The 19,938-nt window shown below is 41.2% G+C and overlaps 1 protein-coding gene across 1 annotated transcript in view; it reads left to right on the forward strand.

Annotated features, from left to right (window-relative positions):
• The window catches only part of FNDC3B (fibronectin type III domain containing 3B), a 357,916-nt gene that overhangs the window by 298,862 nt on the left and 39,116 nt on the right, over positions 1–19,938 (forward strand). Inside the window, exons 18-23 of the mRNA XM_060150005.1 lie at positions 228–346; positions 2,257–2,362; positions 3,266–3,438; positions 6,034–6,147; positions 6,467–6,616; positions 11,983–12,263. Coding sequence (XP_060005988.1) covers positions 228–346; positions 2,257–2,362; positions 3,266–3,438; positions 6,034–6,147; positions 6,467–6,616; positions 11,983–12,263 — 943 coding nt within the window. The remainder of the gene's footprint in view (positions 1–227; positions 347–2,256; positions 2,363–3,265; positions 3,439–6,033; positions 6,148–6,466; positions 6,617–11,982; positions 12,264–19,938) is intronic.

Below are 19,938 nucleotides of genomic sequence, written 5' to 3' on the forward strand. Positions count from 1 at the left end.
AGTAGTCTAGCCAGCAGTACTAAGTATTAAAAATGACTCCATGTTATTTTAGTATTTAACTTTGTAAAGGAGATGGAAAGAGGGCACTGTGGCTGTTTAGGAAGAAAGAAAGAATAGGAGATGCTGGTTTTCATGGAAACCACTTAGAGCTTTTTCTTATCAGGAATGGTTGGTACTGTTACGTTTTTACAAAAGGCATAATCTCATACACGGGTCTTGTTTTGCAGCGAGTCAGTGGGAAGTGGCCTACAGTGGGTCGGCTACAGAGTACACTTTCACCCACTTGAAACCAGGCACTTTGTACAAACTCCGAGCATGCTGCATAAGTACTGGTGGACACAGTCAGGTTGGTTTTGTTTCAGTATAAAAGTAAACATCTTTGGTCCAACTCAGACAACCCATCTATAACATCAGAATAAATTGCTGTATAAAAATGTATCTTGGTAATGCAGCCTGCCATGGTATCACGTCATGAATTCAGAGTTTTCCAAATTGTGCTTTAGTGGGTATAAAAAGATAGACCCAAATGATTCTCAACTGAATTGTGGTGCTTTCCAAGTACATCCCTCACTTAATTTCTCAGAAGACTTTGGCATGATCACCTGACAGTTGAAAATTGAGGGTGGTCTGCAATTTGCATTAGCTAATAAATAAGGGGGTGAACCTCAGTTATTGCAATGATAGGAAAGTGTAGGATTTAGAGCAAAAAAAGATATGGCCTCCAGCACAGCTTTTCTTGTACCACATCTGGCAGTTTTGTGAAAATGAGAGACACACCTTCCTTGAGATACTTTGCTGCCATCTGCTGGAAAATAATTGTAAAAGCCACATAAATCTATGATGACTGAGCTGAAAGGCACCTCCTGCGATTACGCAGTGCCCAACCTACACATCTGTAGGCAGCAGCAGTTCTCTTGCTGTCTCTTTCTTTTTTTTAAATTGAAGTATAATTGACTTACAGTATTACATAAGTTTCAGGTCCACAACATAGTGACAATATTTTTATACGTCACAAGAGGATCACCACCATTGTCTACAATTTATATGACCTTAGACCAACCGTTCAACACGTCAGGAAACTTGGTTTCAACTTCACAGTGTTCTCGTAGGCTCAAAACAACGTAACATGTACACATGAAGTGCTCTAGAAATGAGATATCAGTAGTTATTATCTAAATGGTGTTAACATTCAGAAAGTGAGTGAGAGGCAATATGGTAAAAGATGTTTTCATTGTAGAGATGTTTAACATTGTGGTTTTGAAACCATTAGTATTGAGAGGGAGTGCACGCGCAGTGGTGGCTTATAACCTTGTTACCCTGTACTGGATTGACTTTTCAAAAGAACACCTGCCATTAGGTGCCGAATTTTGCCACTCAGCCCACCTCTGACGTCGTTTTATGTTTATTTTCTTTTCCCCCCAAGGATAGTGGTACTGTGATGTCTAGACTGTCCATATAGACAGACTTCTGAGGTAAAAAAAAAAAGGTCCACCTAGACGACGTTTATGCAGTGCCTCCCAGGGTGGGGATGTCCACATCAAAGCCACAGATGATCAGCGAGTTCCTCTTACATGCGAGGGTGCTGCACAAGCCTACACAGAAGCGGCAGCGCTCCTTGAAAGCTTAAGTACATCTCCTCTGCACCTCGTCTCCTCAGGATGGAGGCTGAATTTGGTTGAGCTGCATAGGTCTACCATGCTCCTCCTGTCTCCAAAAGGGGTCAGCTTCCATACAACCAGGCTTACGCAACCAGATCCTGCAAAAAAGAAGGCCTGCTGATTTTAGTATTAACAGAACCTGCTGGTTAATGTCAGACTCAGTTGATTAATATTGACTTTATGTGCTTTTCTGCTCTGTATGTGGATGGTTGGCCATTTATGACACCATTTAAGAACTTCATCCAGCTGTTGTTTTGTGTTCTCTTCTGTCCTCCTGAAGGGTCTCTATTTTTGTTTAAAGGAAAATAACCGTGTGCTTAGGATACACAACACTCAGAAAGTCAACCTACAAATCTGACATCAGAAATAATTATTTTTACCAGTGCTGTATGCGGTATATGTCCATACTTAAAACAAACACATACACACACACACCCCCCACACAGACGAAGATCTTATTGCATAAAAAGTGTAAACATTCAATGTGTAACCCTCTTTGGAAGCATTTGCAGGTATGGGGTGGAATTTGCTTGGTATATAGAGCTCTAATAAATTCAAAGTAACTAAGAGATGATTCTCTCCTGTATTTCTCCTGCAGTGTTCTGAAAGTCTCCCTGTTCGCACACTAAGCATTGCACCAGGTCAGTGTCGCCCACCGAGGGTTTTGGGTAGACCAAAGCACAAAGAAGTCCACTTAGAGTGGGGTGAGTGAACACATCTTCACGTTGCCAATTTGGACAAGTGGAGATTGAGTTTAAGACTTCATGCTTTGTAATCAAGTTCCAGGTCTTCCTTCTGAAAACCATATTTGTTTCTATTGAAAATGCCCATATTCTGTTCAGTGTACATGGGCTTGGGTTTGTATTCTCCCCACGTTGTCACTCACCCTCCTATATTCCTGATGGTGCCACACGTGCTGTTCATCCTCTACCCTCAGAGGGCACTTTTATAGAAAATGTTTCAGAGCAGCCAGTCTTTTCAGGAATTTTTCAGCTTTATTCATAAAACAAAAGTTGTGCTCAATTTAGAGGTTAAACCAAGAAATAGTTCATCAGGTAACATCTAATTCCTCCTCATCTTTGCTGCCTTGTTAAGTGTGGGTCCTGGTGTTTTACTGTATCGACTCAAACTGTATTAGCATTTCCTGTCGGGTCAACAATTTACAAGCATGTAAAACTGCAAATATAAACCTGCACAACGCTGTCAGGCTATTGTTCCCCATCACTTATGCCTAAAATAAGATAGTGTGCCAGTTTTGGGTCCTCTAACTTGATTTAATGTGTCCTTTGGCTTCAAGTTAAGGAGAAGATTTTCTCCCCTCTATTTCTTGTGTTTACCTGGCATTAGAATATAAAGGAATTGCCTAAAAGTTCTACAGTTTTGGAATTGTGTTAATATCATTAACCGTACTTGCTTTGGAAAGTATGGATAACATCATTCAAAAACTTTCTTCCATATATCTTTGTTTTTGGAGTGGGGTTTCTTTTGTAAATATCGAGGACAGGCCACCTACATGATACTTTGCAAACCTTGTGGAAAGTGAGGTGTGATAGGGTCAACTGGAAACACAAAAGTGTTCTGATATGAAAAACATTCTCCTTTCCCAGATGTTCCTGCCTCTGAAAGTGGCTGTGAGGTCTCAGAGTACAGCGTGGAGATGACGGAACCTGAGGATGTCGCTTCGGAGGTGTACCACGGGCCCAAGCTTGAGTGCACCGTTGGCAACCTACTTCCCGGAACCATGTATCGCTTCAGGGTGAGAGCTCTGAATGATGGAGGGGTGAGTACACGCTTACACACCGTAACAGAAATATAAGGTCCCGGCACTTCTGTTTCTACCCTCCTAAAATCCTTAGCAGTATCTGTCCGACCTTGACAACCGTTAAGGAAGTGTATGTAAAATCTAATTTCTGAAGATACGCTGTTTTGATTTCACGTAGACCCAACATTGGAAATTTTGTTTCTTTTGTCCTCATATCATTCTATTAAGATAGAGTTCAAGGTTAATAACAACATCACCCTTTAGATGCTTTTGGTAGTTTTTAAAATAATTTCCTATTTTCTCATCGACTGTATAAATTAGTTATGGGAAACTAGGACTACATAATATTCCTTTATCATATTGTCTAAATTACCCAGCAATGTCTTACATCAGTTTTTAAAACTGGACTGGGGTAGAGGCTAGGGAGGCCAGTATATATATATATTTTTTCGTTTATTTCAAGTGAAAACTGTAGAACTCTCTGGTCCTTCTTACTACTCCATCTGAAGTTGTTGAGGTGGGCTGTTAGAGATTGGAAGAGTATGTCTATATTATATCCACAAAGGTGATTGGTTTTTGTTTTTTTTTTAATTGCAGAGTGATATGGATTGGGGGGCAATTCATAATGAGAGTGAAGTGACCCAGAAACTACAGGGCTTTTTGGTGTGTCAAAGATGGGCAGAAACATAAAAGAAGGTAGAAGGGTGTGGGTAGAGCAAACCGCTGCTAAAGGCCCACAGGGTGCCAGTGGTGTGTATAGATGCAGATGCACTCCATGCAGACAAATAGATGTCATTAATTGATGAGATTTTTACAAGTAAGAAAGCCCACTGACAGTGACAGGAAGTTGACAATGACTCTTCTAGTTCTCGGTGGTCCTGTTCACGCCTTTCAGAAGCAAAGTATGTTTGTCTTTAGTCCGTTTCGTGTTAGCCATGCTGACTATGAAAACATTTGGTCTGAAGTATGATCACAAGCCTTTAACAGGAGCTGGATTTCTTCTAATTGCCCATTAGGAAAGAATTTCAGATACAGGTATTTAAATTAAAACACACACACACACACACACACACACACACACACACAAAACTAAACAATAGAAATGTATTGGTGAGAAGATAAGAAAGCCTATACACCCAAACTTTTATAAGTAAAAAGAGGATGGGGGCTTCCCTGGTGGCGCAGTGGTTGAGAGCCCGCCTGCCGATGCAGGGGACACGGGTTCGTGCCCTGGTCTGGGAAGATCCCACGTGCCGCGGAGCGGCTGGGCCCGTGAGCCATGGCTGCTGAGCCTGCGCGTCCGGAGCCTGTGCTCCGCAACGGGAGAGGCCACAGCAGTGAGAGGCCCGCGTAGCGCAAAAAAAAAAAAAAAAAGGATGGATGGTGATGATCACTGATGCTGCAGAAGAAATCCTATTTTACTGTTGATCTGGTGCTTCTCCCCATCAATTTTTCAGAGGGATTTTTTTTTATCTTTTCATGATAAAGATAAATGTGCTGTTAAAAAGGGAAAAAAAAGATAAACGTGCAACTGGGCTGACTTGAGTTTTACTTTCTCCTTTCACTAATTTATCATATAAAGAAAGTATCTTCAGCCTTGTTTTTAAATTCTGTTGCATTGGAAGTTAACCATATATTTGACTCATAATCACCTTCTGTGGGCCACTTCAGAGAGCTTCTCCCCCACCCCCAGTATATTTGCAGGTTATATTGTTAGAAAATGTGAGAGGTTTGGGGTTTTTTTTGTTTTTTTAATCTTTTTTTTCCATTTTGAAAAATGTAGTCACATACTTCATTAACCTGAAAATTACTTCACTCTTTGCCCCAGCTCATTGAAGTATCACATATTCCACTGTTAACATGGTGGTGATGGTTCTCTCGACGTGTTTTAAATCTGTAGCGGTGGTTGGCTCTGAGCAGTGTGGTCACTGATGGTGGTGGAGGAGAGGAGTGCAGTGTAAACCTTCAAATAGTTGAGGTGGTGGGAGACATGCTGAGAAAACATTAACAGGACCATTGGTTTTCAAAATGGAAAATACCAGTAACTAGAAGAAGTACTCAAAATTTGATAACCAACAATCCCATGAAGATTTTTGGGCATTAAAAATTAAACTGCAGTGTGCATCTGACTTAGTTTTCTTTGAAGCCTTCTGAGAAATTAAAGGAAAATGCTGTGATGTAGCAGAAGTCAGCATTTTTTGTTTCTTAGGTCACAGCAAAAATGTTTAGTAAACCAACTTTCTAATCCTTTTGAATTAAAAAAATATGTATTTATAAAATAGACATTTACTACTTAGGGAATGTATGTTAGAAGAAAACCTACATATTCAACTGAAAGTGAAGACCATTAGGTAATACTTTTAATCAATTGTATTGATGATGGCATTAGCTTAGCCCTTGTTCGGTTATAAGCTTGTGCGCACGCACACGCGCACACACACACACACACACACACACACACACACACACACACACACACACACACACACACACACACACACACACACACACACACACACACACACACACACACACACACACACACACACACACACACACACACACACACACACACACACACCCTACAAGCACGCATGTGTTTTTGTCTTTCAGTATGGTCCCTATTCTGATGTCTCAGAAATTACCACGGCTGCAGGGCCTCCTGGACAGTGCAAAGCACCTTGTATCTCTTTTACGCCTGATGGATGTGTCCTAGTGAGTTGGGAGGTAAGTCAGGCACATGTTCTGCATCAGTTTGTTTCTTCTACTTTATCTGCCCCCCAGTGCAAGTTATGAGGGACCCACAAAGCTTAAGTTCACATACAGGTTTTACACAGTCATCTGCATTGGCGCTTGCCAAGAGTTATGGAAATTTTACCACTGGTCAGAATTGAGAGGAAATTGAGTATCTTTTTCATGCTTTTCTTTTCATGTATTTGAAATATCCTAAGGCATGTTGCTCTCTTTCTCGGTTTAGTTAATTGAACAGAAACATCATAGGATTTTCTTTTCAATGAAATTAACCACTTAAATTTCTGTTTTCCAGAGTCCTGAAAGCTCTGGTGCTGATATCTCAGAGTACAGGTTGGAGTGGGGAGAAGATGAAGAATCCTTAGAACTCATTTATCATGGGACAGACACCGGCTTTGAAATGAGGGATCTGTTGCCTGCTGCACAGTATTGCTGTAGGTTACAGGTAGGCTGACACTATTCGGACATCTCTCACAAATACTGGTGTTCCATGATAGACTCTGGGAAACTTACTCAAAGGCTCGTGATGGAGGCCCTCAGGAGGGGCGATATGGAAAAAAAGAGTCCTTTTAAATAAAAATAAATGTAATTGTTTTGGTATTTTACAGTTAATTTTTACTTCTCCAAGAGGTCCTAAAAAGTAGGAACAAAACCAGAATCATCTCCACTGTACTTCTCACCACACTTGCATCTTGCTTGCTGGTTAATTCACTGATTGAAGGACCGAGTCCAAGGCAAAGGTGGCACAGCTGCTTAGGGAAGATACCTTCTGTATGAATTTTCTGAGATGCACATTTTGGTGGGAAAGCCACTTAGACAAAAGGCAAAAAACATTTAAAACTTCCCATTCCAGATGTTAAATGGAGCCAAAAACAAACACTAGAGTATTTAGAACCAGTCTGCGTTCAGTTGTTAAGACCCACCTCCCACGTCCCAGTGACCATTAACAAGGCTTGTTATCTGTAAGCTTCCACTTGGGTGTCCAAATAGAATAACATGAAGAATAATTGGCTCCTAGCCTAACCCCTAAGAGTGACAATAGTCATGGGTTTACTTTCATTTCATTGACTTGGGTAAATATTTTTTTCCCTTTGAAAAACCATATTGTCCCGAGAAAACAGGGTTCTTTGTTCATTTGTTTCCATTTGTTCAGTAACATTTCTTGAGCACCACTTTGTGCCAGAATCAAAGGATGCTGCCGATGACGAAAAGGAGAGACACAAAGGTTAATCGCTTGCGGTTCTTGACCTTGAAGAATGCTTGCTTCATACATGTTTAGATTTAAATAGGTAAAGAAGCAAAGATGCCAGATTTAGGTTTCCACCTGATTTAAGTCATGGATCATATTGCTTGTTACAAGCCCTTCTACTCTCAGTGTCTCTGGGCCTCGGGCCTCTTTGGAGAAAATATTCCCTTCTTAAGTTAACTTTCCAGATCAACTGAAGCTGTTCTGTTGAATTCTGAAGGCTGTTTTGTCATAAACATTTCCGGCTAAACTCTTCCATTATACACACCTTCCTTCTAGAATGGAGGGCCTGGGATGTAATTAACCATTCGTCAGTGAGTCAGGGTCATAGCACGTTATCTGAGCTTTATAACAGCCATGCTGAGTCATTGGGAAGAGGTTAAATTATGTGCTACACTCCGGTTTTTGGAACAAGGCAGCATATAAATAAAAACTGTCTGCCATCACAGGAAGCAACTTCAATCTGCTTTTGAGTTTTGGTGTCTCTTTAAAATGTTCTACCTCCTTTTCGGGGTATATGTTGTCACTTAGCATTAACTTCCCAAAACTGCATTTTAAAAGATACATTGGTAAGAATAGAGCCTGCATAATAATCTTGCCTCCCTGTCAACAATAGTAAATATTTTCAAGTGTCTATACTTAATTGTCATAAAATGAGTCAGACCCTATGAAGGGGATAGCACTTTCAAGGCCATTGCTATGCTAAAGAAGTATTGCCAGGAAAGGGGTCTCCCCAACCTGTATTGATTTCTTGATACCTATAGACCAAATCTGAATTGTTTTCATTTGACACTGCTACAAAGTCAGGTTAAAGATGAATATTCTTTTGACTCTTCGGTGCCTTAAAAATTAAATCACTATGATACCTATACTGTGTTTTATAAAAATTAGGTGGAACATTTCTTTTTTTTTTTTTTTTTTTTTTACATTTCTTGTTTGAATATTTTAATTACCACGTACCCAAGTAATTCTATTCACATGAAGCATATTGTATATTATAGACATACTCTTACATTTTAGTAAGATTCTTTTGAATTGTTTCCGTTGTAAACTGGTAATATAGTAAGTGATATAACTCGAGAAAGCTAGAACAAAGCTAGGCAGGATCCTGGAATAGAGAAAGAACATTATCGGAAATTGGTAAGATTTGAATCTAACTACATAAGGTCTGTACGTCATTAATACCGTTGTAACAATGTTAATCTCCTGGTTTTGATCATTGTTTTATACTTATGTAAGGTGTTAATATTAGGGGAAGCAAGGTGAGCGATTATATGGAAATTTCTCTGCACTATTTTTGCAACTTTTCTGTAAGTCTAAAATTAGTTCAAAATAAAGTATTTCATTGTTGTTTTGTTTTAAGAAAATTGGTTTAGGAAAATTGCTATTGCTGTTTTGTTCTTGATTTTCCCAGGGAGAAGGAGGGAAGTGAAGCACTGACAGCTGGCCTGATACACTCTGCCAGGATTGGACATGTTAACAAATTTAATCTTTACAATAACTCTTTGAATTATGTGTTACTATCCCCATTCTACATCTGAGGAAACAGCGATGTTAATTTGCCTAAGATCACACAGTTAGTAAATAATGGAATCCAGGTGTGAACAAAGCTCCAACTCTAAAAGCCATGTTCGTTTCCTTCTGTTACATGGTGATTAAAGCCTTAGTTGATATGGAAGTTGGGCTCCACAGTATCTTATTTTTCTGCCCCTGTGATAAATTTGTATCCAAAAATAAAATCTCTAAATATATACAGTAAGTCCCCTACATACGAATCTTCAAATCTTGCTAACTTTCAAAGTTGCGAACGTGCGTTCGCACGTCCAGTCACGTAAGTTAGTTCACATGAAATTGCAGCTTGCCCTCCGTCTCCTGTTGCTGACGACCCTTCAGCTCTACCATCTCCCACCTCCTCTCCCTCCTCCAGTCAGTAACTCTTCTTGCCTGTTCACTCGAGGCCAGCCCCTGTATGCCAGCTGTTGTACTGTACTATTGTACTTTTCAAGGTACTGTACTGTAAGATTAAAAATGTTTTCTTTATTTTTTGTGTTTGTTTGTTTTCTGTGTATTATTTGTGTGAAAATAATTACAGTACAGTACTATATAGCCGATTGTGTTAGTTGGGTACCTAGGCTAACTTTGTTGGACTTAACGAACAAATTGGACTTGTGAACGCACTCTTGGAACAGAACTCATTCATATGTAGGGGACTTACTGTACTCTTAATTTGTGACATAAAAATTTTACCAGAAAGAAAGTTGGTGTTGTCATGAAATAGGACTTGATGTAAAAAATATTACAGAAGGGTTTCAAAAGTGATTTGATAGCAAATGAATGCTCTTAGCTTGCTTCTTTGAAATTAACTGATACACAGACATTATAGTGAAACTTTGATTTAAGAGATCAGACTACTTTTCTTTTGTATTATAATTTGTCCTCATCAGATCTCCCATGAAGTAAACGAGATTTTAGAGTACTTCACCTTCATTTTTTTGTAAGGTGGTTGCCAGTGTTTTTTTTTGGCTGCATTGGGTCTTTGTTGCTGCGCGTGGGGCTAGAGAGGGCGACTCTTCATTGCGGTGCAGTGGCTTCTCTTGTTGCGGAGCTCGGGCTCTAGGCGCGTGGGCTTCAGTAGCTGTGGCACGTGGGCTCAGTAGTTGTGGCTTATGGACTTAGTTGCTCCGCAGCATGTGGGATCTTCCTGGACCAGGGATCGAACCCGTGTCCCCTGCATTGGCAGGCGGGTTCTTAACCACTGCGTCACCAGGGAAGTCCCCAAATGTTCTTATAAGGAAAAAAATATTGTTAATAACATTTATTGAGCACACACTCTGTGTCAGGTACTGTTCTAGTTGCCAGGGCTACAGCAGTGAACCCGAAAGCCTTGCCCTTGTGGAACTTACATTCTAATCAGGGAGTAATTAAATGAAATAAATACTATACTGGTGACAAATGCTATGATGAAAATAAAAGCAGAGAAGGGAAATAAGAAATGAGTGGGGTCACGGGAGTTGGGGTAGGGGTGACTATAAGTTTTAATATGGTGTTCAAAGAGGTCTCCCTGAAAAGGCAACACTCGAGAGAAGCCTGAGAATACGATTGAATGGGCTGTGTAGATGTCTGGGGAAAAGCTCTGTGGACAGAAGGGGCAGCAAGTTGCAAAGGCCCTGAGATGAGAGCAAATTTAGTGTCCCTGTGGAACAGCAAGGAGGCCGGTGTGGCTGGAGCAGAGCGAGTGAGAGGGAGGGTAGTGGACGATGAAGGCAGAGCGGTCCTGGGTTCTTTGGGAAGGTGGTGGCGGTGAGCAGATTAGATAGGGTCTTATAGGCAGTTGTGAGGCCTTCAGAGGTTATTCTGTATCCAGTGAGAGGCCATTGAAAGGGACAGTGAATACAGACTGGGGCAAGGGCTGACACAGGTACCAGTTAGGAGGTCATTACAGCAACCAGATATGAAAGAGTGTAGTTGGACTAGGCTGGGAAAGGATGTGCTGATGCTTTGGGCAGGGGTATGAGAGGAAGAAAGATGTCCAACAGTGACTCAGAGATAATGACTTGAACAACCTGAAGGGTGGGGAAAACCACAGGAGGTACAGTGGGGTTTTTGATGAGCAGGAATGGGGTGGAGTCTTAGAGCTGTACAGACACTTAAGTTTGAGATGCCTATTTGACATTTAAGTGGAACTATTCAGTAGGCAGTTGAATACACTAGCCTCGCATTCAGGGCAGAGGTCTGAGCTACACAAATAAATTTGGGAGTAGGATATAAATGGCATTATATTTCCCTGAGACAAGATGAGATGTCCAGGAGTTTAAGCAGAGATGACAGAGAGGTGCGCAAGGCCCATGGCCTGGTGCCCTCCAGTGCTGAAAGGTCCCGGTAACGAGTAGCAGCCAGGAGAGGTGACTGAGACGCAGCAGCAGCGGCAAAATAGAAACAAGAAGATGGTCCCAGAGACCGAGTGAGTGAGGATTCGAAAGCGGTGAGTGATCAGGTGTCAGTGGTGACGCTCAGGTAAAGTCAGATGAGGGCTGAGCATTGACTTCAGGTACGAATTTAGCATTCACATGGAAAACAGTAGCTATCTTTTCTAAAATTCCTATAGCTCTTCCAGAGCAGCACTTGAGTTAAAAGTCAGATTACTGAATTTGGGTCCCAGCTTGGCATCTAAATCTGGGGCCTGAGTACTTAATTTGACTTTGAGTTCCCTCCTCTGTGAAAGGCAGATAAGAATACCTGCCATATATTATCTACCTCAGATGGTTATTGTGAAGATTGCATAAGACAATACACAAACTGAAGTGGGCTATGCAAATATAAAGTGTTATTTTTAAACTATTTTTCATAAGAAACGGTGATGGCGATGTTCTCTCTTATTAGCAGAGAAGATGTGATTGGTATTTTTTAGAAAGTGGTATTCACATAAACATTGTGGAGGATTTATTTCTACCTCCATTTCTAGCAGTAATCGTATGTTACTTTAGACTTCTTTAACGCCTAATGTGGAGGCATTAGAATGTGCTCATGGGGTAATGTGGACTTTGTCTCGCTATTCTGTTTTTTAGGCCGTTAATCAAGCTGGAGCAGGACCATACAGTGAGCTTGTCCTTTGCCAGACGCCAGCATCTGCCCCTGACCCTGTCTCCACTCTGTGTGTCCTGGAGGAGGAGACCCTCAACGCCTATCCTGATCCGCCTTCTGTGTGCCTTGTACTGAGCTGGGAAGAACCGTGCAATAATGGATCTGACATCCTTGCTTATAATATTGATCTTGGAGACACTAGCATCACTGTGGGCAATACCACCACCCACGTTATGAAAGACCTCCTTCCGGAAACCACCTACCGGTGAGTACAGGAAAGTTGAAATAAAGCTGCATGGACACGTCAGCACTTGAGGCTACAGACCCTTCAGGTCCTAAAGGCCAAATGGGTGAATTCTAGTCACTCTTAATATATTTGAGTACCAAATGCTAATATAGCTTAAAAACTTGTACTACTTTTTACTTTATGAGTCGGTTATAAATTGATACAAATCCTAACCCTTGAGGGGGAATTTCACCTACCATTTCGAATCAGTTCCTCCTTGTTGTTTTTTTGATAAACTACTTTTCTTCGTGTTTTTACTGTGACTCATCACTATGGACACCCTCTGTCCCCAGCATGTACTTGGTCCACCTCTGAAGCAGGGCTCTGCCATTCTTCTGATCCCCCAAAGCAGACACACTGTTACAGAGCATTTGTGATGGAGCTTTTGCTCAGGATTTCACGAGGGGCCAGTGAAAAGACGTTACATCACACTGCACCCAGCGAAGCTCAGTTACCACTTGCATTCTTTCTTTTCCCCAGAGTTCCTGTCAGGGAGCCAGCACCTTACTTTCCTCTTCTCACACACCTTTTTCTCAACATAGCCTCTTAAGATTTCAAGTCATTTAACTCTGTCCCCAGGGTGCCATAGCTGGGGGGACCAAAACAGAAGTTTAGGATTAGTGTTAGAGGAGTGCAGGAACCGTCTGGTTAGTCCAGTGCCCTTTGTGAGATTAAACGGCTTCTCAAGGTGAAGGAGAGCACAGATTCAGATACAGGTCCTTAGCGGTGTCTTTGGGCAAGTTACTTAACCTCTCAGTGTCCCAGCTGCTTCCACAGGGTGAGGAGAACAAGATTACTTACCTCAAAAGCATGTTGTAAGGAGTGAGCAAACAAATATGAAATGCTCGTATAGAGCGCAGCAGTACACAGCAGGCGCACAGTAACAGGGATTGTGATTTCCATCATCACCAAGACCTTCACCCTGGAAAACTAGTTCTTCTTGGGGTAGGGCAGGGGGAATGAAGGGCAGGCAGGTAAACTTGCTGCTAGAAAAGGGTTTATCATTTCACTTATTTTTTTTTTTCACTTATTTTTTTTCTGCAGTCTTTTCTAATGTTATAATCTAATAGACTACATTTTTTTATCCCCAGAAACTGAAGAAAGAAACCAGCTTAACAGCTGTAAGATACAGAAGTCCCATCCTGCCTAAGCATGCTATCTCTGCTTTCCCTCTCTTACCAAGTCTTTTGTGAATGATGCATATAAGTGTATTCATTTTGCTTTTCAAAACAGTGACTATTTTTTGTTTAGTCTTTCCTTCTTTTAAGAAATCTCTGGGGCACAGTACTTATGCACTGTGGGCCTATGAAATAGTGATAAACACTATCCTTGCCCTCAGAGCGCTCAGGGAGTTGGGGGACACTTAACAGCAACCTAAGATAGCAGATGCTTGTGACCTCACAGGCTGAAAATAACACTGTACAGAGTCCTGTTGGCGTTTCAGAGAGGAAGACCCAGGGTTCAGAATGATCGGGATGGTTTGAAGTGGGAATCAAGTTAGAAACTGAATAAAGACGGTATGACTTGCTATGGATGAAGAGGCAGGCCAAGGGCATTTTTTCATTTTTAGCATTGTAGCCAATCTCAGAAAACCAACCACCACCTTCGTTTGCTAACCAAATACTGACTGACCATTGTGTCCAGAGCACTCTAATCAGGTGCTGACGAAATCCAGAGGTGAATTAAACCCAGAACTTGACCTCAGGGACATTCCCCAGTGGTGATGCTCTAAGGAGACCTGACCATGAGGTGTCTCTCGGGGGGGAAATGACCAAGTGAATGTCATCCCCTAGCTGTTCCTAAGAGACTGCATGTCCAGAACATTGCCTGACTTGGATTCCTCAGGCCAGAAAACCTATGAAGAAGCCACTGGCTCAGGGCTCACTGAAAGGTCTTTTGTCCAGTGTGATCCACCCCATGTCTACGCAGACTGGACTCAGATCCTCAGGTCAGTCCTCTGAACATTCGGGTCAGAAATCATAAAAGGGCTTTTAGGGCAAGGTGTCAGCCTGAGAATTTTGCTTCTTCCTGCCATTATGCATACCTTAAAGGTGGCTTAAATGATCATAAAACTTTACGGCTTTTAGAAGGTTGATATTGGAGGAACGCTGATGTTTATTAGTCAACATATAGTTGAATGACTTCAAGAAAGAAATCTAGAGGTCAAAAGCTCAAATGAAGGAACTGACCTAGGGGATCTTTCCTTATTGATGAAATGCCAGTTACAGTGGAAATTATCAAGAATATCTTCCACATAAGTGGTTGATGAAAGACATGTTAAAAAGTACCTCAGAGATTAATTCTGTTTTGGAGAAGATGAAATGGTTTAGTAATGTACAGTTTAGATTTGGATAGTGAAACCTCAAGAATCTATTTAAAAAGTATTTAATGGATGTAGCATAAATAATTCATTTCAGTATTAATATGCAAGGCTAGCTATATTGAGCTGAACATGGAAAGTCACATTGGGAGGATGTCACCTCTTAACCTTACATGGTAGCTTGTAAGACATCATTTTAGACAGATTGCATGAAAAATGTACAGCTTTAGAAAAGACAGATCTTTGGCCCTAAGTCATATTGTGTTATTGGCAAAGAAAAAAAAAGATTTAGCCAGAGTATTTGCTGGCCAGTCAATCAATAAATTGGATGTTTCACATTTAAGGTCATCTTTGTCCAACTCAAGGAATTTTATTCCTATAGCACCTAATTGGATTCTCTATAGTAGAACTCCAGTCAACCCATGGTCTTGTTCTTTTATGTTTCAAAAACACAATTGCAGTAACTGTGGTGAAATACAAAATGAGTATTTCAGGGAACTAAGGGTATAATTTTAGTCCAATCTACTTTTACCTCACCTTTTTTTGTCCCATAAATTGGTTAAAATATAAGTGAACAGATCATGATGTTCTAGATACAAATGTGGAAAGAAACATTTTAAGCGGCAGTGAGGCTTGTTTCTTTTGGGTTTTTGTTGTCGTTGTTGTTGTTTTTAACGTTTAGCAGTTACACGTTGTTCTCACACGGAGCATATTCTTTCTCTGTCTTGCTGGGACAGAAATGTGCACCTCTCCAGCCAACCTACTGACACAGAAATGATCCATCCCTTCTCCGCCGGTGCTTGCCAAACTGTCCACTGGCTTGCTGACACCCTGTATAGAATTTGGTTGGAATTACAATGATATTTTTAAATACATTACTTTTAAGCTTAGAACTGAGTTTGTGTTTTGGTTTGCAGAGAAAAAAATGTTGTTGAAAACAGAGACGTAGGTTTCCTTTGCATGCTTCCTGCCACAGGGAGCCATAGGCTTTGTGAGCTGAGACAAGATTGCCTGGTGTCACCCCCTCCCAGCACCCTGGCGTGAGCATCTCCGGTGATGGAGCAGTGTTTTCAGCTTCTACTCGCCGGGCAGTGCATTCCAGTCGTGGATAACTCTGTTTCTGTAGAGGTTCCCTTATATTTTGTCAAAACCCCTCTATAGCTAAAATCTACTCAGTTGATCCTGGGCTCTCCCCCAGAGCATCAGCATCACCTAGAAACTTATTAAAATGCAATGTATCAGGCCCTGCTGGAGGCTACAAATCAGAAACCCTTGGGGTGGGGCCCAGCACTCTGTGCTTTAATTAGCCCTGCGGGAAATTCTGATGCATGTTAAAAGTTTGAGAACTCTGCCCTAGAGCGATGATTCTGGAATGCTGATGTATTTAGGAATCACCTGGAGAGGTTTTGCAGAATACAGAGGTCTGAGCCCCACTCCTAGGGCCTAGACATCATTATCTTATTATTTCAGCTGTCTCCTAGTTAACCATCTTCACTTCATTCAGATCTGTCTTCACTGGCATGGGTTTTCTATAACCCCCTCAATCCTCTTCATCGGATGATTTCTGTTTCTTGATGGCCTCTTTAATGAGTAGCGCCCTGACCTCCAGGAACGGTCTGGCTGGCTCAGAGCAGAGCAAGACTGTCACCTTCCCTGTTCTCCATATTGAGCAGTCAGTAAGGTCGCCTAAGATTACTTTTTTTGGCAGCCTCATTATATGTCTGACTCATATTGAGCTGTCAGATAACTAAAACTTAAGGTAGATTTGTCTGCTGTGCTGTTTTTGCTTGGTAAAATGCGGATGAAAATAACATTTATTGAGTCCTTAGTGTATGTCAAGAACTACATAAACCTGTCAAGAAGTGAATCATAACTCATTTCATTCTAACAAGATGAAGTGGGCTTTATAAGGGGACAAGTTCTAAGTAGTTTAAAAGTAGTGGACTGGAGTCAGACAGCCTTGACATCAATCCTGAGTCTCTCACTTGGTGCCTCTGTGACCTCTGGCAAGCTATTTAGGCTCCCTGTGCCTCAGTTTTTTGATCTGTAAAAAAGGGATAATTACTTTACATAATAGGGTTGTCATGTTTTAGACTTCAGGCACCTTGTGTGGGACCTGACACCTGGTAAGTAAGCACTCAATAAATTATCTGTTGCTAATGCTGGTAGGGTAGGGAAGAAAGGAGCTGGCAGGTGGGTTATGACCAGATTACAGGTAGAAATGTGTGTGGGAATCTGGCATTATCTTTTAAGCCACAGGAGACATTTAAGGTTTCTTTCCTGCCAAGACAGGGCACGAAGAAAAGCAGGTCTAAGTGCCTGGAGATGGAATGTGGCACTGGTCTCTGAGGAGCTGTCAGAAGTAGCTTGGTTGAAGGGAGGCATGACTCTGAGCTAGCTAAGGTTACCCTTCCAGGGAGCCTTCTCCGAGTAACTTTACTCTGAACACATCTTTTCCCCTAAAGAGGTTTTCTGTATTTAAGCTACTATTTATTATTTCCTCAGAAGTTATCTGAAGATGATACTACTCCTTCATATTTTTCTCTTCTTAAGTGGATGATTAGGTAGATTGGTGGGCTTAAAAGCCCATCTTTTGCTTCTTAGGCCTGTCTTACCCCAGCTCTTCATGGAGGAAGGGGGGGGCTGTCTTCACTGTCCCCTCACTCGAGGCATCCCGAGTACTGGGACGGCTAATTGTGATTGAGAAGTCACCTTCCCCAGTTTTCAAAGTCATTCTTCTTTTAGCATACGTAGTGTCATTTGAGAGAGAGAGAGAGTGTGTGTAAAGTGCATTATGTTAGGCTATGATCTTCTGAAGCAGTAATGTATTTGGCATCTAAAATTAGAAGATATTTTAATAGTGGATTTTCAGTCAAAATTTATAAAGAATATACTTCTTAATTTATTTTATCAGTATTATCAGTGTATTGATGGATATTGCAGACTTCTAGATACTTAAAGAGATTTTTCACATTAGTCCTGCCAAGGTAGAGCTTCTCAGAATTAAGTCACTTCCCTGAATTGGAAAGCAAAATTCCATTTCCCTTGTACTTACGTTGCAGAGCTTAAGATTTCAGAAAATGATACACATTGCATGTTAAAAAAAAATGCAGATCTTATCTAAATGTCAAGATTAACATGTTACTTCAGGTAAAGAGAAAATGTCTCAAGTTTGGGTTTGGGATAGACTAATTTAATAAAACTTGAAAATCGTTTTTTTCTGAGGCGAATTTTTAGAATTGTTCCTCAGGTTAGTGTTGTTGTTTTTTTTTTTAATCAGTCCTGGGTGAGCTCTCACTGGGATTAGGAAATTATTTTCACACACTGCATTTTTCATCCCAAGACAAAAGAAATATTAACTACCTTAGTCCTTGTTCAGTTTTCTCAGCCTCCTAGACTAAGAGTTCTTAATATTTTTAGAAGACATGGCCTCATTTGATCAGTTCCTCAGTTCTATTTCAGTTTTGAGTGCTACTTTATCATTAAAACTGATTAACATTAGTTCAGTACATCAGCTACATGGAAAAATGTTTTCCATGCATTTTTACTGAAACACATTTTGTTATTTGAATAAATTGAAGCAAGTATTTTAAAACCTAGGCAGTTCGTTCCAAGGCCAAAAGTTGTTTTACTAATGTGAAGATAAATTTGACTGTTCTAAATGTCTGTTTCATTGGCAAAAGGCAGTTGATGAACTGAAAGTGTGGTTTGAATTAAAATGATCTTTTGGTTGGATTAGAAGCTGCGTTTGGCTCAAATTATGCTTGGAGGGAATGGTGTGTCAGAATGCACGAAGACTTTGAGCCTAGAAAGACCAGGCTCACACCCAGATCTGACCTATATCTGCTGTGAAGATTAGTGCAAATGACTGAACCTAGGCGGCCTCAGTTCCTGCACTTGTGAAATAGAGTAATTCCTTCCTCATGGGGTTGGGGTAGAAATTAGAGACAGTATCAAATCTAGACTTCAGCACCTAGTAGCCACTGTATCAATTAGATGGAGTTATTTAACCTGAGTTTAACTGCAGTTTGCTCAGCTCTGAAAGCAAGAGAAGGGACTTCCCTGGTGGTCCAGTGGTTAGGGCTCCACGCTTCCACTGCAGGGGGTGTGGGATCAATCCCTGGTAGGGGAACTAAGATCCTGAGAGGCTCGTGGTGTGGCCTAGATAGATTAGATAGATAGATAGATAGAAGAGAAAACACTCATCTCACTGCATCCACGGGTACAGAGGGCCGACTGAACGGTGCCATTTTATATATGGGACTTGAGCACCCATGGATTTTGGTATCCACAGGAGTCCTGGGAACAATCCTCTGCAGGTACTGAGGGACGACTGTACTAGTTCCTACTCCATAGCATAGTCCCTTGAACAGAGCAAGTCCTCAGTGCTGTTTGCTGCAGTGGTTATTAACATTTTCATCTGTTTCTAAGGTGTTATCTCACCTTCTGAGAAGGCAGTCCTTTTAGCTGTTGCTGTGTCCTTGGCCATAATTTAGAGGAAGGAGAAACATAGGTCGTATGAGCAAATTCCTCAAGTAATAAAGTGAGGTGGTGGTAGTAATACAACTAAAACGAAGATGTACGTTTGTGTGCCCAGTACAGTGCCACTCCTATAGATCCCCAACACGTTTTCTTCACTGCTCTAGGAAGGAATACGGTCTTAAAAGAAGTCATAAAAATAGTAACTCCATAAAGTAGCACTTCAAAGTTCACCAAAGTGCTTTTAGCCACCTTGAATCCTTTTCTGATTGTACGGCAAAGTATAAAATATTAAAAATAGGAAGTACTGGGCTTCCCTGGTGGCGCAGTGGTTGAGAATCTGCCTGCCAATGCAGGGGACACGGGTTCGAGCCCTAGTCTGGGAAGATCCCACATGCCACGGAGCAAGTAAGCCCGTGAGCCACAACTACTGAGCCTACGCGCTAGAGCCCACGAGCCACAACTACTGAGACCGCGTGCCACAACTACTGAAGCCCACACACCTAGAGCCCATGCTCTGCAACAAGAGAAGCCACTGCAATGAGAAGCCCGCTCACCACAGCTAGATAAAGCCTGTGTGCAGCAACGAAGACCCAACGCAGCCAAGAATAAATAAATTAAATAAATTAATTAATTTAAAAAAAAAGTACTTCCCATATTCCTTATCTTAATTAAGTAATCCTATTTGTAAATGCAGCGAAGATTTCATAGAGGAGGAAACTGTTACTTAAAGGTGTTAGATCCTTTCCCCAAGGTCACCAAAGTGATGAGCAGAGTAGGCAGAAAGGCTTCACTGCTAAAGAGAGTTAAAATGCTACCATAATATTCTTGTTCTTGGTGTGTGTATGTGTGTGT

This window comes from Lagenorhynchus albirostris, chromosome 5 (genome assembly GCF_949774975.1).
Source record: "Lagenorhynchus albirostris chromosome 5, mLagAlb1.1, whole genome shotgun sequence".
Taxonomy (NCBI): Eukaryota; Metazoa; Chordata; class Mammalia; order Artiodactyla; family Delphinidae; genus Lagenorhynchus; species Lagenorhynchus albirostris.